Genomic DNA, 25,472 nt, shown 5'->3' with positions numbered 1-25,472 from the left:
TTTTTATTGGAGTATAGTTGATTTACAATGTATTTGTTAGTCTCTGCCAGACAGCAAAGTGAATCAGCTATACTTGTACATGCGTCCATTCTTTTTTGGATTCTTTTCCCATATAGGTCATTACAGAGTATTTGAGTAGAGCTCCCTGTGCTATACAGAGGGTCCCTGGTGCCTATTTTATATATGTGTGCTCAGGTGCTCTGTCATGTCTGACTGCCATCCAACAGACTGTAGCCTGCCAGGCTCCTCTGTCCATGGAATTTTCCAGGCAAGAATACTAGGGTGGGTTGCCATCCCTCTTTCAGGGGATCTTCCCAACCCAGGGATGGAACCCACATCTCTTGCAAATCCTGCATTAGCCGGCAGGTTCTTTACCACGGTGCCACCCGGGAAGCCCTATTTTATACATAGTAGAGTGTACATGTTAATCCCAACCTCCCAATTTATCTCCACCCCATAACCATAAATTTGTTTTTTACATCTGTGACTCTATTTCTATTTTGTAAATAAGTTCATTTGTACTGTTTAGATTCCACATATCAGCAATATCATGTGATACTTGTCTTTTTCTGTCTTATTTCACTTTTATAATTTCCTGGTCCATCCGTGTTGCTGCAAGTGGCATTTTTATTTTGCCCCACTTTTTAAGCACTTCTTCTCTCCTAGATGTTTCCCAGGTAAAGATTTTATTGTCCAAAAATCAATTTGGAGAAAACTAATGCACCAAAGTTTAATCCTACACAAGCTTTTGACACCTAAGTCATGAGCACTCTTTCAGGAGTGCAAAATTATATCAGTTAAGCACTTAACTTGTAGCTTGCAAAGATGGAAACTTCCAAGTTACAGATGCTCTGACTTTGATGAGGATATTTAACCACAAGCCTGATAGTTATCCAAAGAATCCTCTTTGTTGGAAGAAAAAAGTTTATAATAATAAGTTTGTCATCCCTGATGACTTCAATAAAAGGAGGAAAAATTAGAACATGAGAGAAAAGATCTTCCCAAATACAGAACTTCAGGGACTCATGAGAAATCCAAAGTATTAACTCCCAGAATGTTCATCAAGTAGCTAGAAATAGTGATGAGAGAAAACAAGGATGGGAAAATTAGTCTCAGTTTTTTCTAGTTGTTTTAACTGAAAGAATAAACCTAAAGCTAATTAGATGGAATTAACTTAATTCCTTCCCATTAAAATTGCAGTATTTTTAGGGTAAAATCATTGAGATTAAAAAGCAGATCAATTGAAAATTTGGGAGAAATAATAAACAAATGGGGGAGAAGGCAATGGCACCCCACTCCAGTACTCTTGCCTGGAAAATCTCATGGACAGAGGAGCCTGGTAGGCTGCAGTCCATGGAGTCACACAGAGTCGGACATGACTGAGTGACTTCCCTTTCACTTTTCACTTTCATGCATTGGAGAAGGAAATGGCAACCCATTCCAGTGTTCTTGTCTGGAGAATCCCATGGACGGAGAAGCCTGGTAGGCTGCAGTTCATGGGGTCGCACAGAGTCGGACACAACTGAAGCGACTTAGCAGCAGCAGCAGCAACGCAACAAAAGCCAACTCATTGAACGATTCATTTGCCAAGTCATCAATTTGCCATGTAACCAATTTGCCAGAATCAATTCCAAAAGCTGTGGAGGATTTTCTTCCCCCAGGTTTTGTTTCTATCACAGATTCACTGCATTTGCTTTACTGCTGCCTTTCACCTCTCAGCTCCTGCCCTCAGCCCCACCCCTGACGTTATCCTTTCTGCTGGCAGCCCAAGACTGATGGCAAACTCGTGTAAATCTAGTGTAAGGCTGCTACTGTTGCTGCTAAGTCGCTTCAGTTGCGTCCGACTCTGTGCGACCCCATAGACGGCAGCCCACCAGGCTCCCCCATCCCTGGGATTCTCCAGGCACGAATACTGGAGTGGGTTGCCATTTCCTTCTCCAATGCATGAAAGTGAAAAGTGAAAGGGAAGTCGCTCAGTCATGTCCGACTCTGTGTGACTCCATGGACTGCAGCCTACCAGGCTCCTCCACCCATGGGATTTTCCAGGCAAGAGTACTGGAGTGGGGTGCCATCGCCTTCTCCGCTAGTGTAAGGCATTTCTCATCAAATCACTCATTAGACAAGTTAGCATTCCCAAAATGATTTTCAGAGAACTGACCTTGAGCCATTTTGGGAGACTCCAGAATTTGGGTGAACATACATCCCAGTTTGTATGGGACAACCTCCCTTTACAGTGCTGTCCTTGTGAGTTTTTAAGTCTTTCCTTTCACTCCCAGATGTGTCACCCTCTGCTATATATTTCAAAAGGCAGGATCTGTTAAAAACATAATTTCTGTGTATAGAACAGGATTTCTCAAACTTGTGGACTCTACTAACATTGTGGGCTAGTTCTTTGCAGTGAGGAGCTGTCCTTTACACTGTAGGGGTTTTAGCAGCCTCCCTGCCCATTAGATGCTAGTAGCACCACCCTGCCTGTGAGAATCCAAACGTCTCAGAAGTTGCTAAATGTCCTCAGGAGGATAATATACCCCTGACTGAGAAGCACTGGTCTAGAGGATGATATCAAACATTTCAGCAGACCCAGCCAGAGCAGCGCCATTCCTGGGGGCCACTTGTGTGTGATATGACGGTGGGTTCTAGTAAAGACAGCAAACGGCCATGACTCAGGATCCCTGGGTGCCATGACTCAGTCCGGCTTTGGGCAAATCCCATTGCAAATCCTTGACCTTGGGCAAATCCCTTGATGTGTCTGGGTTTTAACATCATCATCTGTAATAAGAGGTTGTTGACTTATTTAAGAAATGAAACACTAAAAAATCTTTAATAATAATAAAAATGATCTGGAGTTTTAATTGTAATTATGATGTTCCTCCAAATTGCTTGAAACTTTTCCATTTGGCTTTTCAAACTTTTCCCTTGATTTTTTTTTCACAACCCCTTGTAATAAAGGCAGGCTTTTGGATGAACTATCCCTTCAGTTGGACCTCACTGAATTTAGGGAACACGTGCCCACAGAGTTCTCATTAGTAAATCCCAGCTCTGAATGAGAAACATTAGACTTCAGTTGAGTGACTTTTTAGAGTTAAAAACATTAGAAAATGAAAAGTAGTTTCTAGAATTACATTTGTAGAATTGAAGCAGGAAATGCAGGATCAAACCAGGCTAGAATCCAAATGATCTGTAAACTTAGAGAGAGAAATGGGGAGGGTAGAGACGATTTTTGAATATTTGAATACTGAGTTAAAAAAAAAGCTTGGCCTCAAGGACCTTGATCCATCTATAGATATTCTCTAAAGGCCAAAAAGCCTGGACCAAAATAGATACTGCTGACGGTAAGGTCAGAAAAGAGAATTAAGCTGCTTTTTGTCTCTTTGACACCCATGTGAAGGATGCTCAGCCAATCAATTCATGTTTTTTTATTCAGATTCAATCATAAAATTAATGGATAGCACAAGTGATTCCTTAAATTCTTAGGCTGAAATACTAACAAAAACTTTGAAAGCTGGTCACATTTGCTTCGTAAGAGTCGTCGGGTAAAGAATCCTCCCGCAATGCAGGAGACACAGGAGATGAAGGTTCAGTCCCTGGGTCAGGAAGATTCCCTGGAGAAGGAAATGACACTAGTATTCTTGCCTGGAAAATTCTATGGACAGAAGAGGTTGGAGGGCTACAGTCCATGGAGTTGCACAGTTGGACATGACCGAGTGACTAAGCACAGCACATTTGCTTTCTAAGAGTAAAGGGGGAAAAAATAGTTGATGTGGCTCAGCCACTCCCAAACAGCACTTCTGTTGGGTGGAGGGGCCAGCAGAGTTAGTACCATAGAGGGAGAAGCTGGCTCCTACCTTCCATTTTCAGGAGTTTGGTGAGCAACTTGTTAATCCCAGGTCAGTTTGAAATCCCCCATGGTGGGTATATTTACAACATGGAAACTGGTGAATGATGCCAATTAGGGCTCCCCACTCCCAACACCAGGAGAGGTGATTCCAACAGCACCCTCACTGGAGAGCTCAGTTCTCCTCTTATCCCATGAATTAAAAAAATCACTTAATGTCTTTGGGCTTCTGTTTCCCACCTGTGGAAAGAAAAGCTTAAACAATTATTAAACTGCCTTCTAACTTTAAAATGCTATGATTTAAAGTATCTAATTTTGGTGAGAAGAAAGATGCTGTCTTTTATTAAGACCCATTTGTGGATTTGACCTGATAGAAGGATAATTCAAAATGAACAAAAATGGAATGACTCCTTGTCCTTATGGATGTGACCAATCGTCTCTGAATTTAGTACTTAAAGCCATGTCTCATAGTGAATATTTACTCTGGTGTACCTAAAAGGCTGTCTGGTTTTTCCCTCCAGCCCTTAACCACCTTCTTCCAACCTGGATCCCACATCAGAAAAGAAAAAAAAAAAGGAAAGAAAATAGAGTCTTCCCAGAATTGCTGCCACACCTGCCAGGCCTTTCTGCTTTAGCTTCCTCCTCTTCTTGGTCTGAGCAGCTAGCTGCTTTGAATTTGGAAGTAGATTCCTTAGAGGCAGGAAGAGTAGGGAGGAGAAAAGATGGGGCTAAACGTCATCCAGTGTCTTACTTAGCAGAAGAAAAGCCAACAGTTACCCACCCAGGTCCTCTGGCTCTTTAATCAATCGCAATTGGTCAGAGGCCAGAGGAGGACTTCAGGCAAGGCTTTATTGGCACTCCAGTTGCGGGCAGGAGGGAGCAAAAACAAGAAACAGGTTGCTCCCTGGGTGGGGCGAGCTGGTGCCTTAATTGCGGTGAGGTTAGGGGCGGGTTGGTGGGTTGGGCCAGAGGGTCCGCCCACCCCCTTGGCGGTGCTGTGTGCCGAGGTCAGTGCTTTTGCTCCCCACACCTCAGAAATGGCCATTGGCTTGTTACGTTTTTTGTATCTTACTGTTTACATTTTGCCCCAACTGGGAGTGCATGCAGTTATTTTTAGTCCCTTAGAGTTTCTCTGTATTCTGTTGCTGGAGGAGACGTTTTCTCAGACGTAAGCACTCTGGTTAAGGGCTGGTGCCCATCTGTCTCAACTTCAGTGTGTTGTTAGCTCAGTTGGTCTGGCCAGGCCCAGAGTGAATAATGTGCTTGCGAGCGCTGGAGGCCTAGGGAGGAATCCCTTGCTCCCACGTCCTTTCTCCTTGTGGTCTGTGTCTAATGGCTCTGTTTGCTTTCCAGATCTGCAACATGCTGAACGCCCCGGCGGATGAATACTTCACGTTTCAGGTAACTGCCCTTTGCCACCACCCCCACCCCGGCCAGTGCAGGGAGCAGGGGCGGCACTGCCCCCCACTCCCACCCCCAGAGTCCGCCGGGTGCTCAGGGGTGACCAGGAAGCACGCACAGGGCTTATGTCCTGCTCACCCTGGCTGGCCACCACGTAGCAGGTTCTTCAGGCAAAAAAGAAGGGGGAGAAGAGAAAGGAGGGTGAGACAAGGAGGTAGGGTGTTTGTCACTCTGGCATTGGCGGGTGGGGTGGGTTAGGGGGCCAAAAGGGTGGCAGGAGGGACTGTCACTTCTCCGTTCTCTCCCATCCCTGGTCGTCTGGTGGTCTGGGCACAGCACAGGTGCTCAGTAAATGGTCTCCGCCTGAGTGATTGGTTGAAAACATCGTACCACCTGGATTCAGACCTCTACAGGTTTCTCACACCCTTTCTGGCGGCTTATCACCACCGTTAGGAGGAACAGAAGCTTCCTGTTGGGTTCTTGGGGGCTCCCCATGCTGTCAGACTTTTGGTTTTAATTTTTCCGCCTCCAACATCCAGAGATGCCCATCCCTACCTGTCCCCTCTCTCACTCCCTCCCCACCTGACCACTGGGACAACCTGGCTTTTGGCCCCACAGCCTCTCCTTTTCTTTTAGCCCCTGCTGTTCTGTGTCCTGTTTTAACAAGCGTGTCCGGTTGGAGACCTGTCTAGTTGGGAATAGAGACAGCCTTCCCAGTGGGGATCACTAGCGGCTGTCTTCCTATCTACACAGACTCACCCACAGAGCCCCCTCTCTGCCCACACCAGGGTGAAGGCGACCTGGGGTGGGGGGCAGAGGCTGAAGGGTGTTTCCTCAGCAGCAAAAGTGTCCAGGCAGGAAGAACCTGTGGCCACTTGCTCAGTTTCAGGGCAGGTTTCCCTCTGTTCTCCCCGCTCATCCTTCTGCTTGATGACATGGAACATGCAGACACCATACTCAGGCCACCATGCCGTTGTGAAAGAGTTAGCAGGGCCGAAGAGGATTCCTAGGACCCGTGGTGCTGGTTGGAGGAGTCTGGCGCCTCCCAGGAGCTGGCCTGTGTTAGTATCCCAGGGCCAGGAAGTGGAGCCTCCACCCTAACAGTGGATTTCTGAGCCCAGCAGCCATTGGACGGTCATCCTTCCCACAATCAGAGGCCTGAGAAGTGTGTTTTCACAGGCACTCCACTGATGTTTTTTGTGGGAGCTGGGAGATTCCTATGGGCTGGAGGTTTACCCTAGGTGAGTGCCCAGCCTCCTCTGAACCATCAGAGCCCTTGTTCTGGCTCCTTCCTCCTGGCAGTCCAAGGCCTGAGTGTGACCACACTGTGCCCAGCCCTGGCCCCTCTGTTTATGGTAATTGCATGCCAGGAAAGGGTGCACAGGCAGGAAGAAGGGGACATGGACTCCTTAAGGTGTCTGAACCTTAAGCAGTCATTGTCTGGACAGGGAGGGCAGTAGAACCAAGCTGCATTCTGAGGTGTGAGGGCCTGTGCTTTCTGGGGGCTTCGTGTGGCTTCCATGGGAGCAGCCATACAAGGGCTCTGATGGTTCAGAGGAAGTTGAGCACTCACCTGGGGTAAACCTCCAGCCCATAGGAATCTCCCAGTTCCCCAAGAAACATCAGTGGAGTGCCCATGAAAACATGCTTCTTGGGACTCTGACTGTGGGAAGGATGACCGTCCAATGTCTGCTGGGCTCAGAAATCCACTGCTAGGGCGGAGGCTCCACTTCCAGGCCCTGGGATACTAACATAGGCCAGTTCCTGGGAGGCGCCAGACTCCTCCAACCAGCACCATGGGTCCTAGGAATCCCCTTCAGCCCTGCAAACTATTTTAGAACTGCACTGTGGCTGGAGACACTCCCACCCAGCCCTCCATCCATCCAGCCCTCCATCCTTGGACTGAGGTCAGGACTGCATCTTGGGGTGCTCTCAGCCTCCCTCTCCATTTCCCCTTTTTGCATCATCCCAAAGATCAGACTCAGGAAAGGGCGCCCCTTCTCCCCAACCTCCACCGTACCCGGCCTCCCCTTCTCTCTCCATCTGCTCACACCCACCTCCATCCTCACTGGTCCCTCTTGCACCTGAGAAGTGTAATGGAAAAACCAATGATTCAAAGTGAACTATGGTTGGAGCAAACCTGAAAAGGCAGTGGTTCTCAAACTATGTTCCTTGGTGGCATGATGTATTAGCTTCCTGTTGCTGCCATAACAATGACTACTCAGTGACTTAAAGTGACACAACTGAGTTATCTTACAGTTCTGGAGTCAGAGGTCTAATATGGGTCACACTGGGCAAAATTCAAGGTATTGGCAGGACTGACTTCCTTTCTAAAGGATCTGGGGGAGAACCTGCCTCCTTGTCTTTCCCAGGGGCTAGAGGCAGCCTTGGCTTGTGGTGCCTTCCGCTTTCAAAACTAGCATCGCATTGGCCTGACCTTGCCCCTGATGTTGTATGTCCTTCTCTGATTTTTGACCCTGACTCTTCTACTTGTAAGGATCCTTGTGATTACATTGTGTCTACCTGGAAAATCCAGGATAATTTCCCTATTTTAAGATCAGCTGACTAATAATCTTAACTCCATCTGCTGGTTTAATACTCCTTCCACATAAAGTAACTTGTTCACAGATTCCAGGCATTGACAAGTAGACATCTTTGAGGTGTTCCTTGAAGTGAAGTAGGGACTTCTTCCTTTCATATCAATTAAAGTGATCCCAATTCACAGAAGAAAAAGTATATAGAATATTCTCAGTCTTAAGTTTTTGTCCTACTTTTCAAGTGTTAAGTTCCTCTTATCACTTTTCTGTGAACAAGCTCCAATTTAATAGCAAAACACATGAACGTGAACAGGTAATGAATACGGACTGAAAAACAGAGGCAGTAAAACGTATTTTGGAAGCTTTTAAAAATATATGTACACCCAGGTACTTATGGGTGTGAGGTTATTTTGCACACAGGTAACAACACTTTCTGTTATTGACTTTGTCTCTGATCTGTGTGAGGTTGTAAGTATATAAATGTTTCATAGTGTTTTCCCAAACTGAAAATTTTGAGAACGACTGTGCACTACTTTTTTCCCCCAGAGCTTCGACCATTAGGAAGCATGAATTGAGGCTTGGTTTCTTTGCTTCTCATTCCAAGCATAAAGAATTGGAGAAGGAAATGGCAACCCACTCCAGTACTCTTGTCTGGAGAATCCTAGGGACAGAGGAGCCTGGTGGGCTGCCATCTATGGGGTCGCACAGAGTTGGACACGACTGAAGCGACTTAGCAGCAGCAACAGCATAAAGAGGAGCTCTTCAACTAATAAGCAGTTGTTTATTGAGCATCCCTTATATGCCCAGCACTGTCCCATTACTTAGGTAGAATTCAACAGTTTATGGAACTGCTCTTTGGTTAGAAAATAGCCTCAGAGACAAAAGCCAACAGTTCAAAGCATTTGGAAAGTACCTAAGTTGTGTGATCCAGGCTAAAAGTGCTGATGGAATTCTGAAAAAGGAAAGTTCCATGTGGGTGAAAAGCTAGAGAAGCCTCCCTGGGAGAGGCGAGACTTAACCTCCATCTCTGAGGATGAGTAAACAAGCTGAGAGCAGGCAGAAGGAGGAGCAGTGTGGTGTGTTGGGGACTTGGCTGTCTTTGCAATGGCTTTCAAACTTCTGAGGACTTCAGAATCACCTGGGAAGCTTATTTAAGACACACTCCCGGAGATTTATGAAACTGGCTAAAAAAGAAAGATCTGTTGCCCTTGATTCTTGGCGGACACTTTGAGAAGCACTCCTGAACTTCTGTGTGTGCATCCCCTAACACACTGTTATCTCGAGGTTGGGGACTGTGACTTCTTCATCTCTGCACCTCAGCAGCTAACCCAGGTCCTGAAACATCATGGGACTTGACAGACATTTACTAAATGGAACCACACCACAGGACAAAGGACGATCTTGGTGGATCAGTCAGGAAAACAGAAACCACATTAGGTGTTTCAACAGAGTTTAAGGAATTAGCTAGATAGGTATTGGAGGACAGAAAAAGTGAACAGGGAGCACTGAGGTAATAGAGGTAAATGCTTCCCATCCTAGGGCTGGGAAGGGGATTGAAGAGAAGAGGGTAGGGTTGTCACAATACAGACACTTGGTCCTAGGATACTTAGTCAAATGTACAAGAGTGCTTTTATGACTGCATAGTTCTAGCCACGTTCTGTCACAGCATAGGAATTGTGCATCGAACACCCCCAAATTATTCTTTATCTAAATTGAAAGCAACCTAAGTGGGGGATAGCAAGGGGATGGCTGTAATGGGGTAGTGCAAGTGGATTAATTCTTGGATTAATTCTCTCAATTCCAGGGACATTGTACATAGCTACATATATGATGAATTTGCATAAAAACAGCCCTCCACACCCCCACACATGCACAAACACATACAAATCTGGTTAAACCTGGTTAAGCTCCATGGGTCATACCAATCTGTGTTCCCTGGTTTTGCTAGTGTACCATAGTGGCACAAGATGATACTGTGAAGAAAACTGGGTGAAGGGCACATGGATTCTCTGTACATTTCTCTTGCCACATCCTGTGAATATACAGTAATTTCAAACTAAAAAGCTGAAAAATAACCTGTGTCTTTTTTGTTTGTAGAAAGGACCTGTAGATGAAACTGGCTGGGTCATTAAAAATGTCTTGTCCCTGCCTATTGTCAACAAAAAGGAAGACATCGTGGGCGTAGCTACATTTTACAACAGGAAGGATGGAAAGCCTTTTGATGAATATGATGAGCACATCGCTGAGGTGAGTGCAATTATAAAATAATGGAGGGAGATGAAATTCATGAATAGAGGACGCATAATTGTTGTTCTGGAAAGATGTTTCCAAAGTGTAATTAAGATGTGAGTCACACACGCTTGCCATCAATATGTCGTTATTGTGTCATTTGTTTCCTGATCTCCATAAAACTGCACTGTTTTCTACCAAAGTGTGAATGTTTGACTTAATCAAAATTCTTTCCAGTACTAGGAAATTGGGGAAAAGGTTTCTCTCTCTTTTTCTCCCCACTCCCTTTTTTCCCCCTCTCCTCCTTGCTGTCACCCCCAGCCCTCTCTGATTCAAGTCATTCTTTATCTGATTGGATTTGGGTCATCCTTTCCTCTAATAAAGTATCCATGGTGCATGAAGCACTTCGAAAACGAGGGCTTAGCCAATTTTATTGTCTGGTGCTGACTATTAGTATTTTTTTCTTAGATTAAAACAAGAAACTGGGTTTTTGATGGGGGAAGAGCCATTGCTGGATAGGAAAGCATGCAGACTGTTGCCTCCAAATCAATTTTCCTTTAATTTTAGAGAATTGAATCACATTTTATCAATTTCAGACTCTCACACAGTTTCTTGGCTGGTCTCTCTTAAATACTGACACCTATGAGAAAATGAATAAGCTGGAGAACAGAAAGGACATAGCCCAGGAAATGCTCATGAACCACACCAAGGCTACACCTGATGAGATCAAGTCTATTTTGGTAAGTGAGGAATTCAGTCCTACGGAGATTAGATGCTGTTTAACCATGGCTTCTGGATTTCACCGGAGTACCCAGAGGTCTGACAGCGGAAAATAAGTTTAGTCCTGGGCTGAGGAAGGGGAGACAGAGAAGGAGGGGTCAGGGAGAATTTGGGTGGTTCATAGTACACAGACCCTTACTGAATGTCCAGACTGCTTGGTTGGAACAGCTTTTTGTTTAAAATAGCTCTGTAGAAGCTGGAATAGTTAGGTCTAGATTGGACTGTTAGCACAGAAAAAAATATTTCCATGGAGGGAACCGTCAGCTGTTGGCCATGTAATACTCTATAGCAATTGTAACCTCTCAGTTGTATATGACAATAAGCATCTATTTCTCATGCATTTATGGGTTGACCAGGCTTCAACTGATTTTGGTTGGGCTGTGAGCTGTGCATCTGGTTGGCTCTCTGCATCTGTCATCCTTGATCATCATACCTACCTGGTAGATGTTCTTCTCATGATGATAAGTGGCAGACCGCAAGCCCAGCTGTGCAAGCTCATTTCAAGTCTTCCCTCATATCACATTCACTAAAATTTTCAGTGTACAAACATGACCAAATCAACATCATGGATGATTGGGGAGCCAGTAGGTATTTGCTAGAAGTGTTCTAATCACCACCAAATGAAGGGGAAATATCACACACCCATGATCTCTATTCCTTTATTTCCCTAGCTTTCAGAGAATGTGTGATATAGTTTTCCTGGGGTGTTTTTGTTTGTTTTTGCTGGGTGGTTTGAGATGTAAAAGAAATTTGAGAATTTGATATGTTGAAGATGAAAATGTCTGGGGAAATACAGGGAAATTGCTATAAACTAATAGAAAAACAGATGTAAGCCACTCATTTTTCTCGCCTACGTGTGAACTATCAATGTCTCCTTCCTCTCTCTCTTTGAGACAGCTGCTGTTACATTTTGGAGGATAAGAAAGAGTAATTGTGTTTTAGAGAAAATTCTACATAATCCAGTGCTATAGACCTTTGTATGGCACTTTGTCATGGGACTCATTAGAGCATGCTTTATTTTAACTGATTTTAAGAGTAAAGGAATCACATAGAGATCAACTTTATAGGAATTTCACACTTCCTTTGCTTTTACATTTTAGAAATTTAAAGAGAAGTTAAATATAGATGTAATTGAAGACTGTGAAGAAAAACAGCTTGTCACAATTTTGGTAAGTGTTTTACTTCTATCCTTAATGCCTTTTAAATAAAATATGGTTCCCTGCTTTTCTTCCTCTTTGTCCCCCACAGTGCAATCCACAAAGGTAAATTAGAGTCACAGCTAATCTAGACCACTGCACAAGAGAGTTCAGGCACAGACTCTAGGGGATAGCATGGCCTGGTTTATTTGAATAGCTTTGGATTACACCATGGCCACCCTTGAAGATGTGGCAGAGTTACAGACAGACCCTTACAGGCACCGTTGTCATTTCTGCCATGTCTAGCTTCTCTTCTGGATCCTGGAGGAATTATTTCTTTCCTATTGTTGCCATTGGGTCACGCCTATCATGTCTAGTTGAAATAACTTCTCTTCCAGTCACTAATCCTGTATTTTGTATCTACTATTTAAACTCACCCAAATTTTCTTCAGTCAACTGTTAAACCCATGAGGTAAGTTTTTAATTTCAGAGCTTCTCTTGTTCAGTTCTAGGATGTATATTTAACTTTTTTTTTTTTTTAAGATTTCAACTCTATGCTGAAACTTTGTCATTTTATCGACTTTCTCTCTCTTTTCGTCGATCTTCTTAAATTTATTCATCATAGTGATTTTAAATTCTCAATACCTGAATCACCTATATGTCTGATTCTACTGTCTATATTTACTCTTGAGTTTTACTCATTTGATCATTTTAAGGCATACTTCATAATTTTTTCATTGAGACCCAGACATTGTGGGTAAAAGCTTGGAGGGGCTCTGGGTGATGTTATCTTTCTCTTCAGAGGGTTGATTTTCTTCTGGCCAGTGAGGGAGCTGGTTTTAGAGTTCATCAGGGATGGTCTATCTGAGGTTTGCCCTTCCTACTCGGGTAGAATCTTTATTTCTAGAGGGTGGCCCTTCTGGGGTCCCAACTAAAAGCCTGGGATATTTACCAAGGCCCCTAGACCTTTGACTTTCAGAGGCTTGAATACAATCTGTCTGAAATTGAAGTAACGTCACATTTATTTGCCTCCCTAATTACCCTATCCTGTTTTCCACTGCCCCTTTCCGATCTGCGTTCTTTTTTTCTGAGCTAAGATATACTGAGTATCTCACCTCCCCATCCCCATCTTTCATGAGCTCTGTCTCCCCGTCCTGGCCCTTGGCTGTACCACCACAGAGCCAGTGGCCTTTGACCTCTATGTTTTGACACCTTGCATATTTTCGTGTCACTTGAGGCTCTTTCTCCTTCTCTCACTCTCTTTGACTTAACTGGTGAGCACTTCCCTCTCACATGTAGTCCAGAAGATGACCCTTCCTTCTGCTCATTTGCCCCCAACAAAACTCATCTTCTTTGTAAAACAAAGCTTTAATTGATATTCATGACATGTTAGAAATTTTCTAGTTCTCTGTTTAGAGGAGGGAAGGGCCTTATGATGGAAAAGCAATAAAATGGACAAAGAATCAGTAGCTTTACAACAAAATGGCTTGTTTTGAATATAAGATATGCTCTAAAGCTCATCCTAAATCATTGCTGCATGTAACTTAAACAAACACAGATTTCAGAGGGGTTATCTGAAACTATCTTGGCATAATTTCCAAGTGGCATAAATATATATATGCATCTTTGCAACCCCATGGACTATACAGTCCATGGAATTCTCCAGGCCAGAATATTGGAGTGGGTAGCCTTTCCCTTCTCCAAGGGTTCTTCCCAACCCAGGGATCAAAACCAGGTCTCTCGCATTGCAGGCAGATTCTTTACCAGCTGAGCCACAAGGGAAGCCCAAGAATACTGGAGTGGGTAGCCTATCCCTTCTCCAGCAGATCCTCCCAACCCAGGAATTGAACTGGGGTCTCCTGCATTGCAGGCAGATTCTTTACCAGCTGAGCTATCAGGGAAGCCCAACTTAAGAAACAAACAGGTGTTTCAGAGGGGTGCTCTGAAACTATCTTGGCATAATTTCCAAGCGGCATACGTACATATGCATCTTCACTTACCGTGATTTTCTCCAGGGATGCGCTTTAATTCTTGGTTCAGGGAAGGCGTGGCCCTCTTTTATAGGTGTAACAGCAGGTGCGTGGGGCTGTGCTGGTAAGGACTGAGGAAGCAGCACTGCAACTTGGGCAGAGGAAGTGGGGAAGGTTGTCCCCCTTCCTCCCCCTGCTTCCTGGGACATTTCAGGTCACTCACAGATGCCCTGTAGCTCCTGTTTACCAGACCATAGAAGACGTAGAGAGAATATCCCAGAGAAGTACCTCATTCACTCCTCCTTGAGTTTTTTTTTATTCATTCACTAATTATTGAGATGCACTATGATACAAGAAACTGTTAAGTCCCAAGGGCGAAAGATAATGTGGTCTGGTTCTTACCTGGCTCAAGAAACCCCTTGTTTATTAGATGAAAAATACAAGCAATGACACTGCCTTGAATGGACGGGTTCATAGGGCGTGAGCATCAAGGGCCCTGGGGAGGCCGAGGGCCTCACTCTCCTCACAGAAGGTGGTGGAGAATGAGATGAAGGCCATGGCGTATAGGCCTGAAGGGAACGCGGGAGCTGGGTGGGCAGAGAGTGATGATGCGGGCTTGGAGATGAGAAGGGAAAGCAGGACAGTCCAGGCCAGGGTAGGGGGACACAGCTGGTGTGGCCAGAGCCCCAGCGAGTGGAGGAGGGGAGCAGCCTATGAGGCCTGGCAGGGAGGGGGGGCAAGACCACACATGGCAGCCTGGCACACTGGGACCCAGGAAGTGACCTGATCAGATGGTCAGGGTCTCTGGAGCAGAGGGAGCGAGCTAGCCTGGATGCAGGAGGCCAGTGGGGCCATGTTACAGTCACATACAGTTACAGAGAGGGTGACTTCTCTCAATCTCTCATGCTCACCGCCTCTCATTCTCAATCTCAGCTGTGGGTTCCATCAAAGAGGAGAAAACCAGCCTTTGGTGCTAGAGTTCCTACTTCTCAGACCAAGCAAAAGCCTTTATTTCTATCAAGCTCTCTGTATCACTGTTGAATGACTGCTGTTCTTCAAAACCTGTGATTTCTGTATTATAGTATTATTACAATGGTTTGCCTATGTCTGCAAATTGGGCCTGGGAGTCATAATTCTGAGAACTTCTTACTTTGTTTCTTGCTAAAAATGCACACTTACACGTTAGTGTGACTGACCCTGTCATGCTTCAAAAAATGTTTTCACATTTGATCTTTACATAATACTCTGAGAACAGCAGGGCAGAGGTGACTTCCAGCAGGGAGGTTCTGTGGCATGGGGCACCCCTCACTGCACCCCACAGTTCTTGGTCTGATTTTTACATGTGCTTATTTTCCATTTCTCCCCACAAGAATGTGCATTTCAGGGAGTAGTGACATTGTTTTATCCATAATGCCTACAACACAAATAGGAACCAATAAATGTCTGTTGGATAATTAAAAATGAACAAAAGGAAAAAAGAGCTCCCATGGGCAAGGAATCTGGGAGGTTCTGGACAGAGAGAAAGTGATGAGAAGAAGGAACAGTGGAGGACGCGAGAGGCCCTGTGAGGAAGGAGCTTTGGGAAGTGCCACTAGGGGCTTCCCTTGTGGCTCAGCTGGTAAAGAATCTGCCTGCAATGTGGGAGACCTGGGTTCAATCCCTGGGTTGGGAAGATCCCCTCAAGAAGGGAAAGGCTACCTACTCCAGTATTCTGGCCTGGATGGGCTCACTAAGAGACATGACTGAGTGACTTTCACTTTCCCTAGGGGTCGTGTGACGAATCCCCTCTAATTGTCTTTGACACATGAAAATAAAATTGGTACTGCTTTTTCATTAAAACAACAAAGACAAAAATGTTACTATTGTTATCCGCATTTCACAGATAAGAACACTGATGTAGCTAACCCCAACCCAGAACTGAACACTAGTTTCCTGGCTCAAAACCATTGCTTTGCAGGAGAGAGGTCTCTGCCCAAAGTGACCATCTAAGAGTGGCCTTGGGGAGAAGGGGTTCTTCTTCCTTGGAGAATCAGGAAGACCCTACAAAGAAGGGCAAGGGTGTGAGGGCCAGCTCTGACTTGGGGGTTAGGTGAACAGATACCATAATTGTATTTAAAAGAGCCATATAGCATTTGGTGTTGAAATTTGTACAAATAGAACATGAATCATCCTCTGGACCAAGCCTGAGCTTTCTGAGGGATGTGACCTTAGCACAGTATTGAGGGTTTACTATGGGCTCAGTGAACACCCACGGAACTGAACTGCTCCTGCACGTCCGTCTGCTGGGCCACACAGCAGACTGTGTGCTTTCTTTCTTTCTTTCTTCTTTCCTCACCTGCTTCTTTCTTCTTGTGGGGTTGTCTCCACCCTGCCGTCTGTCACATCAGCTGAATACACACCCCTCCAGAATCTCACCTTTCACTATCTGTATTTTTAACCACTTCAGTAAGTGAAGTCCTTAAAGGCAAGACCCACATTTTTGTTTCCCAAGCCATGTCCATGTGACTAGTTCAACTGTTTTTTCATCTGGTCCTAAATCCTGACAAGGGGTGGGTTAAATGAGATGTCTGCGTGTGTTCCAGGACACTGGGGGCATTCATTCATTCATTCAATGAACATTAACCAAGCACCTCTGTGGGACAAGCCCTCAGGTTCTTTTACTGCAGCAGGTAACACACCATGATCCCATCCTTAGGGAACCCACAGACTAGTGGGAAAGCATCACTGAACAGGTAAAGAAAATACGATAGAACTGAATCAAGCCATCATTTACTGTTTACTAAATATTTCTAGAAGAGGGAAAAAGAGAAGTTAATCCCATGGACGGAGGAGCCTGGTGGGCTGCAGTCCATGGGGTCGCGAAGAGTCGGACACGACTGAGCAACTTCACTTTCACTTTTCACTTTCATGCATTGGAGAAGGAAATGGCAACCCACTCCAGTGTTCTTGCCTGGAGAATCCCAGGGACGGGGGAGCCTGGTGGGCTGCTGTCTATGGGGTTGCGCAGAGTCGGACACGACTGAAGTAACTTAGCAGCAGCAGCAGAGTATTGAAAATGGGTTAGGCTGCTGTAATTCAACATTTTATTTTGCATCAGAGAAAGAAAGTAGCCTCTGGGGTCTGCTTTGGAATTGAATGCGTCACGTAGAAAGCTTCTCAGGATAGCTGAGCCTCAGTTTAACCATCTGGAAACTGAGGGTCGTTGTGCAGATTTGTTGTGAGGATAATAGGGGCGTAACCCAGAAGTGGGTATGTAGAGGCTCAGGGAAGTGCATGTGGCATCACTGCATTGTAATTTTGTGTCTGACTAAAGGGATAAAAAAGAATGTAAACTGGAACCTTTGGTCCTGGTTTCAACAGAAGGAGGACCTGCCAGACCCACGGACTGCAGACCTGTATGAATTCCGCTTCAGCGACTTGCCCATCACAGAGCACGAACTGATTAAGTGTGGACTTCGGCTGTTTTTTGAAATAAACGTGGTGGAGAAATTCAAAGTACCTGTAGAGGTTAGATGGTATTTAATTTAAAATATGGTGTGATTCTGTGGCAGTTCGCCACTGTGTAAAATTACCTGTGGTTCACACAGATTCCCTGCAGTGTGGATCTTAAATTATCATTAACTTTGTCAATATATCCGCTTAAACCTTGTAAACAAGGCGATCCTATCTTTTCAGATAAGGTTGTCACAGACCTTCTAACCTTTAGAATTCTGTTCCAAAGTCTGAGTGGCGTTGTCTTCTTCGGCGGCAGGTTCTCACCAGATGGATGTACACGGTGAGGAAGGGGTACCGGGCCGTCACATACCACAACTGGCGACACGGGTTTAACGTGGGGCAGACCATGTTCACTTTGCTGATGGTAGGTGTGGAGCACAGCAGTTGGTGAAACCTCGTGCCTCCCTCCTGAACGTGGTGAGAAGAGATACAGGCTATCACATTAGAGCTGTAATTTTGGAATTCATGGATACAATCCCATAAATCCCCAAATCCTCTGGAGATGATGCCAGGGCATGTGGGTATCCCTGGGCGCTTGACTGGATGATAACTCTGACACTCACGTACTTACGTCTTTCAAGGAAAAAAATTCAGTTACCTGCTAGGTTTGTAACTGCCCAGAATGAGCTACAAGAAATAAAACCAGTTTGGGACTTCCCTGGTGGTTCAGTGGTAAAGACTCCATGCTTCCAATGCAAAGGGTCAAGGTTTGATCCCTGATCAGGGAACTAAGATCCCACATGCCACGCGGTGTGACCAAAAATGAAAGCAAGCAAGCTTGCTCTCAAAACACAGCAGACACCCTTCTCCATCAGAGGCAGGCCTCGCTGCACATGCTGCATAATGTATTAATGTAAGTGAAAATATATGTCTATTTTCTTTTAGACAGGAAGACTGAAGAAATACTACACAGACCTTGAAGCCTTTGCCATGCTTGCTGCTGCCTTCTGCCACGACATTGACCACAGAGGCACCAATAATTTGTATCAGATGAAGTAAGTGAACATATGCTGCCGCATCGATAGTTCTGGTGCCCATACCTCATTTGTAAATGCCTTCACTTTTTCAACTTTATTTCATCAAAGTATTGAATTCATACCTTTAGGTGCATTGATCTTCGACTTGCAGTTGTACACCCTTGGGTGACACCCCCAACTCAAGCTAGAGAACATTTCTTCCTGGGCTCACTACCTCTCATGTTCCCCGTCCTTGTTCCTCCACCAGCTGAGCTTGCATCTTAACATCATCACCACCTTCCCCTCTTGCCTAAGAAAAGAAGTGCAGGCTCTCAGCTCGGACAGATTTGTGTTCACTGAGTTCACAAATTATTTAAACTTTCTAAGCTTTGAGTTCCTCATTGGGAAAATAAGAACTGTAATAATGCTACCTAACACTTAAGGTCACTGTAAAGATTAAATAAGGCTATGCATACAAAGCAGTCAGCTCACAGTTGGTGCTAGGTGGTTAATAATTATCAGGTATTATTATTATTAGTTACTTTGTCATTGGCACTTTCAAAATTGGTCAGCAATGCCATGGCCAACCTAGCTCCTTGATAGTGACATTTAAGAAGCTCTGTCTGCCTTGGCTGCACTATATCCTCATCTCCTACACATAACCCACTACCCACAAGGTACCAGAGGAAGTGAGACATTTTAGAGAGTATGAGCTTTGGAGTCTGGGTTTGTGGGATCCAAACACTTCTTGTTAAGTGATCTTGGGTAAATCACTTAATGTATTCGAGATTCAGTTTCTTAACTGTTAAATGGGTACAATATTGACCTCTCAAAGACTGCTGTGACAATCACATGAAATTGTATGTCTGAAATTACATAGTAGATGCTCAAGAAATTTACTCAATGAATTAAGCAGTGACTTTTCACCTTCAGCAACTCTGCCAATCAGGCTTTGCCCTGAAGTGGGGATTCCCAGTCTGGGTTCAGGCAAGACACATCTTCCTCTAAGAGCTCCAGCCCGTGCTGGCTGTTCCGCATTCCTGAATGCAGGTTTCCTGACAATGACTGAGCTCTCTTCCGCCCTCCTAACTGCTTCAGCCAATTCAGTTTCAAAGGAATGAATATTTATTGAGCACTTGTGTACTGGGAGACCAGCTGAGAACTTGATACCTATGGCCTTTTTGAATCCTTGTAGCCCTCCCACCTGGGAGTTACTATTGTTCCCCTCTTTTACTGATGAAGAAACAAGTCCCAAACAGTCAAATCTAACTTGCCACAGATGAAAAGAGAGTAGCCAAATGGGATGTGGCATCTTGTCTCCAGGTTTGCAGAAGAGATGAGACCACATCCCAGACTTCTGCTTTGGCCTGGTGTTGGGAGTCTGCATGGGTTCCATCAGCGATGGGCGAGCTGACCTTCTTCCTTTTCTTTCCGTGAGAGAAACTTTGTAGTTCAAGCAATTAAATCATTTTATGCATTTAACAAATTAGGGTTTTTCTTAAAAAGATTTTTTAAGAGCATATTCTTCTGTTCTAAATCTAAAAATTCTTTTCCAATATGTTACTTTCAACTGTTTCACAGTCATTAGGGGAGAGGGAAGACATGAAAAAAAAAATCCTCAGATTGCAAGGATTCTGTACTGTGTCATCTTATGTGTCATCTTTAAATAGCTAAAATGACCCTTTTCCTCCTAGGTCCACATCTCCGCTAGCAAGGCTTCACGGCTCTTCCATCTTGGAGAGGCACCACCTGGAGTACAGTAAGACGCTCCTGCAGGATGAGGTACGTGGGTCTCTCTCTCTAGGGCAGCTCACAAGCTCTGGATCAAAGTGCTAACCCACAGAAAATGCTTAGCAAGAAGATCATCCTGAATGCTGGTGGCTGACAGTGTATATACCCTTATTGAAGTCAATTGATAGAAATGACTATATTGCGATAGTTTTTGAACAATCAAATTGGAAGTAGCTGAGATAGAGGAGGAAAGAGCTATGAAAAGTCACAGAATCTCTGTGGGTCTGTAGAGTATGTAGAGTAAGAATAAAAAGTTTACCTTGGGTATGTATGAATGTAAAAAGAGGCTACACAGCCCCTGCTTTTCTTATTCATAGGGCATGTACTGTTAAGGCATTGTCTGGATCTTTGAGACAGTCAGGTGTTGGTAGTTTGGGGGTAGGCATGAAAATCAGGCTGTAAGATCAGACAGCTGCCATCAGAGGCACTGAGTGAGTGAGGGAGATGTCCCATTCAGGAGTGGGTGGGGCATAGGAGAGAAGAGGGGTGGCATCAGGGAACTTTTCACGGGAAGTGGGTTAAGCTTGGCCCTGAATTCATTGTGATTTATACAATATCATGTACTACTAACTTTCGATAAAAAGATTTTTCTTTTTATCGATTTTATTTAAAGAGTATATAGGCTTGTTGGAAAAGTTTTGAATATTATCTAGTTATGCTTGACAACAAATCTGAGAAGATTCTAACTCAGAATGAATCATTGTTAGATAGAAGGGAACATTCTTCTGTCTGCACAGAGAAATTGTCTAGAATCACACAAACTCATTAGGATAAATAAGCCCTTGGGAGAGTGGAGCTTTTTTCACTTTTGATAATAATTGCTTATTAAAGGCTCAGGAGAAGGGGTACAAGGAAATATGTCCAAGTTTCGAGATAATATTACATTCTTCTAGGTAATCAAAAGCCAAGTGGGAAAAATTTGTAAGGGCAATTAGGCAGAAAAGTGGAAAAAGAAAACAGACATATGGTTTAAATATTTTTAATAGCCTTTGATTGATGCAGCATCCAGACAGGAGGACAGAGACCAACTGCACTGAATTACCGATTTCACAGGGCAGAAGAGGGCAGGCGGTTAAAAACACATCCTGGGCTTCATCTCCCACTTACCAGGCTCCCTGGGGATTGGACCTAGGAATCTGCATTTTTAATAAGAGTTTTCATCACTCTCGTGTGTAGCCAGGACCTGTTCCTGCAGTAGTATCATAAAAAGAATGAGGATATCTGTTCTATGAGAGTTGGAAAAAATAGAATTGAAAGTAGTTCACGAATATGATAGTAATTTGTTATCCACCCAGTTTGTTAAGGGTCTTGCCTTACTGGTTGGGATGGTCTTATGTTTTTGAGTAAGGGTCTTCCATATATCCAGCTGATTACATATACCACAGGCAGGCAGTATCAAAAATAATTTATTTTACATTTACCTACTAATGCAAAATATATTCTAAAACCTTTATAGCCAAATGTTTAAATGCTTAACTATGGAAGGGCTCCTAGTAGCTCATATATTTTTACTTTCTGGGATTTGAGAATTTAAAAGAGTTGTTGTTTCCCATTGTAATTTTTAAATGTTATTTACTCTGCAGTCTGAACTGGTTTTCATGGCTAGATAAAGGCTTACTCTTTTTAAAAAGGAATATCGCATCCTAGTAATCCATGCCACCTTGGCAAGGACCTATCTACAATGCTATTTGACCTGCTAATTGCAGACTTTTAAGGGTTGTAAATAGAGTCACTAGGCAATAAATGCAATCACAGAGCTTTTTATGAGCAGGCAAACTGAATGCTAAAAACATGAAATTTTAACATCAGATGTTCTTTTCACATTTTTGGAAGACAGTACAGTTCTTCTATTTATTTATTGTATAGAGGAAATACTTATATTTAAAACTTTAATTTTTTTACGTAAGGCAAATCCTTACCTAGCAATTTTGCCATTTTGTAGGCATTACTTATTGTGTTTTGTATGTTATCAGGCTTTATGTCCCAGTAGAGTTGGATTCCCTGCTTTGAGGACAGAACTGTCTGTATTCTAAACTAGTCAGAAATCTACCCTTTAACCTAATGAATAGGGGTTAAAGCCCTTGTTAGCCAAATTTCTCAGAATATAAACTTTAATACTACAATGTACTATCAGAATGACAAAATGTATTATTTAGCATAAATAACAGAATACTTTTATTATTCAGAACATTTCTTCATAAAATTTATAACTTCAGACTTAAATTGAAGAAAGTAGGGAAAACCACTAGACCATTCAGGTATGACCTAAATCAAATCCCTTATGATTATACAGTGGAAGTGAGAAATAGATTTAAGGGCCTAGATCTGATAGAGTGCCTGATGAACTATGGAATGAGATTCGTGACATTGTACAGGAGACAGGGATCAAGACCATCCCCACGGAAAAGAAATGCAAAAAAGCAAAATGGCTGTCTGGGGAGGCCTTACAAATAGCTGTGAAAAGAAGAGAAGCAAAAAGGAAAGGAGAAAAGGAAAGATATAAACATCTGAATGCAGAGTTCCAAAGAAGCAAGAAGAGATAAGAAAGCCTTCTTCAGCGATCAATGCAAAGAAATAGAGGAAAACAACAGAATGGGAAAGACTAGAGATCTCTTCAAGAAAATCAGAGATACCAAAGGAACATTTCATGCAAAGATGGGCTCGATAAAGGACAGAAATGGTATGGACCTAACAGAAGCAGAAGATATTAAGAAGAGATGGCAAGAATACACAGAAGAACTGTACAAAAAAGATCTTCACGACCCAGATAATCACGATGGTGTGATCACTGACCTAGAGCCAGACATCCTGGAATGTGAAGTCAAGTGGGCCTTAGAAAGCATCACTATGAACAAAGCTAGTGGAGGTGATGCAATTCCAGTGAGCTATTTCAAATCCTGAAAGATGATGCTGTGAAAGTGCTGCACTCAATATGCCAGCAAATTTGGAAAACTCAGCAGTGGCCACAGGACTGGAAAAGGTCAGTTTTCATTCCAATCCCAAAGAAAGGCAATGCCAAAGAATGCTCAAACTACCGCACAATTACACTCATCTCACACGCTAGTAAAGTAATGCTCAAAATTCTCCAAGCCAGGCTTCAGCAATATGTGAACCATGAACTTCCTGATGTTCAAGCTGGTTTTAGAAAAGGCAGAGGAACCAGAGATCAAATTGCCAACATCTGCTGGATCATGGAAAAAGCAAGAGAGTTCCAGAAAAACATCTATTTCTGCTTTATTGACTATGCCAAAGCCTTTGACTGTGTGGATCACAAGAAACTGTGGAAAATTCTGAAAGAGATGGGTATACCAGACCACCTGATCTGCCTCTTGAGAAACCTGTATGCAGGTCAGGAAGCAACAGTTAGAACTGGACATGGAACAACAGACTGGTTCCAAATAGGAAAAGGAGTACATCAAGGCTGTATATTATCACCCTGCTTATTTAACTTCTATGCAGAGTACATCACGAGAAACGCTGGGCTGGAAGAAGCACAAGCTGGGATCAAGATTGCCAGGAGAAATATCAATAACCTCAGATATGCAGATGACACCACCCTTATGGCAGAAAGCAAAGAACTAAAGAGCCTCTTGATGAAAGTGAAAGAGAAGAGTGAAAAAGTTGGCTTAAAGCTCAACATTCAGAAAACTAAGATCATGGCATCTGGTCCCATCACTTCATGGGAAATAGATGGGGAAACAGTGTCAGACTTTATTTTTGGGGCTCCAAAATCACTGCAGATGGTGACTGCAGCCATAAAATTAAAAGACGCTTACTCCTTGGAAGAAAGGTAATGACCAACCTAGATAGCATATTGAAAAGCAGAGACATTACTTTGCCAACAAAGGTCCATTTAGTTAAGGCTATGGTTTTTCCAGTGGTCATGTATGGATGTGAGAGTTGGACTGTGAAGAAAGCTGAGTGCTGAAGCATTGATCCTTTTGAACTGTGGTGTTGGAGAAGACTCTTGAGAGAGTCCCTTGGACTGCAAGGAGATCCAACCAGTCCATTCTAAAGATCAGTTCTGGGTGTTCATTGGAAGGAATGATGCTAAAGCTGGAACTCCAGTACTTTGGCCACCTCACGTGAAGAGTTGATTCATTGGAAAAAGACTCTGATGCTGGGAGGGATTGGGGGCAGGAGGAGAAGGGGACAACAGAGAATGAGATGGCTGGATGGCATCACTGACTTGATGGACATAAGTTTGAGTGAACTCCGGGAGATGGTGATGGACAGGGAGGCCTGGCGTGCTGCGATTCATGGGGTTGCAAAGAGTCGGACACGACTGAGTGACTGAACTGAACTGAACTTCATGGTAGCTCACTGTGACTATATATGGGCAGGATGGTTAGAAACAATGTTAGAAAAAGGGGATCTCACTATCCAAACTATTTTTTTGTTGTTGTTAGAGTTATCTATTTGAGTTTATTGAAGTGTAATGTTTGTACAGTAAGCATCCCTTTAATGTGTTATTCATACAAATTCTATGAATTCTGTCCCTACACTTGGATAGATTTTACCCCACCACACTCAGGACACAGAAAGAACCCTTCAGTCCTCTCCTTCGGGATGACAAAGGGGACTTCCTGGGACTCTATCGCTGGATACAGAACACTTCAGTTCTGTAGTAGTCTATGCCTCTCTCCCTTCCCAGCCCAAAGCAAGCAATGAAATGTTTTTAGTCTCTACAGATTCGTTTGAATCTTCTAGATTTTTATATAAATGCAGTCATCCAGTAATTACTCTTTTGTGGTGATGACTTTCATTCAGAACAATAATTTTGTGATTTGTTCATTTTGAGCGAATGAGCCAGCAGTGATTCATTACTTTTCACTGCTGAGCGGCCTTGCATTTATCTTAAATGAAGATTTTAATTTTACTTCAGCTTAATGGAAGAAACATTTTTTAAGGGAAGGAATTACAGAACTTCAGAGAACTGTGTCCATAATCACAAGAAATATTAGTTCTTCAGATCAGATCAGATCAGTCGCTCAGTCGTGTCCGACTCTCTGCGACTCCATGAATCGCAGCACGCCAAGCCTCCCTATCCATCACCAACTCCCGGAGTTCACTCAGACTCACATCCATCGAGTCAGTGACCTCTGTCATCCCTTTCTCCTCCTGCCCCCAATCCCTCCCAGCAGCAGAGTCTTTTCCAATGAGTCAACTCTTCGCATGAGGTGGCCAAAGTACTGGAGTTTCAGCTTTAGCATCAGTCCTTCCAAAGAAATCCCAGGACTGATCTCCTTCAGAATGGACTGGTTGGATCTCCTTGCAGTCCAAGGGACTCTCAAGAGTCTTCTCCAACACCACAGTTCAAAAGCATCAATTCTTCAGCGCTC

The 25,472-nt window shown here is 43.7% G+C and overlaps 1 protein-coding gene across 1 annotated transcript in view; it reads left to right on the top strand.

Annotated features, from left to right (window-relative positions):
• PDE6C (phosphodiesterase 6C) overlaps positions 1-25,472 on the top strand; it is a 54,851-nt gene that overhangs the window by 12,380 nt on the left and 16,999 nt on the right. The window contains 8 exon segments of the mRNA XM_070363361.1: positions 5,189-5,236; positions 9,871-10,020; positions 10,599-10,742; positions 11,883-11,951; positions 17,249-17,395; positions 17,640-17,747; positions 18,269-18,378; positions 20,034-20,121. Of these exon segments, the coding sequence (XP_070219462.1) occupies positions 5,189-5,236; positions 9,871-10,020; positions 10,599-10,742; positions 11,883-11,951; positions 17,249-17,395; positions 17,640-17,747; positions 18,269-18,378; positions 20,034-20,121 (864 nt within the window).

Source organism: Bos mutus, chromosome 26 (assembly GCF_027580195.1).
Source record: "Bos mutus isolate GX-2022 chromosome 26, NWIPB_WYAK_1.1, whole genome shotgun sequence".
In the NCBI taxonomy this organism is placed as follows: domain Eukaryota; kingdom Metazoa; phylum Chordata; class Mammalia; order Artiodactyla; family Bovidae; genus Bos; species Bos mutus.
Note: the sequence above shows the minus strand (reverse complement) of the source record. Positions and strands in the feature narration are given on the sequence as shown.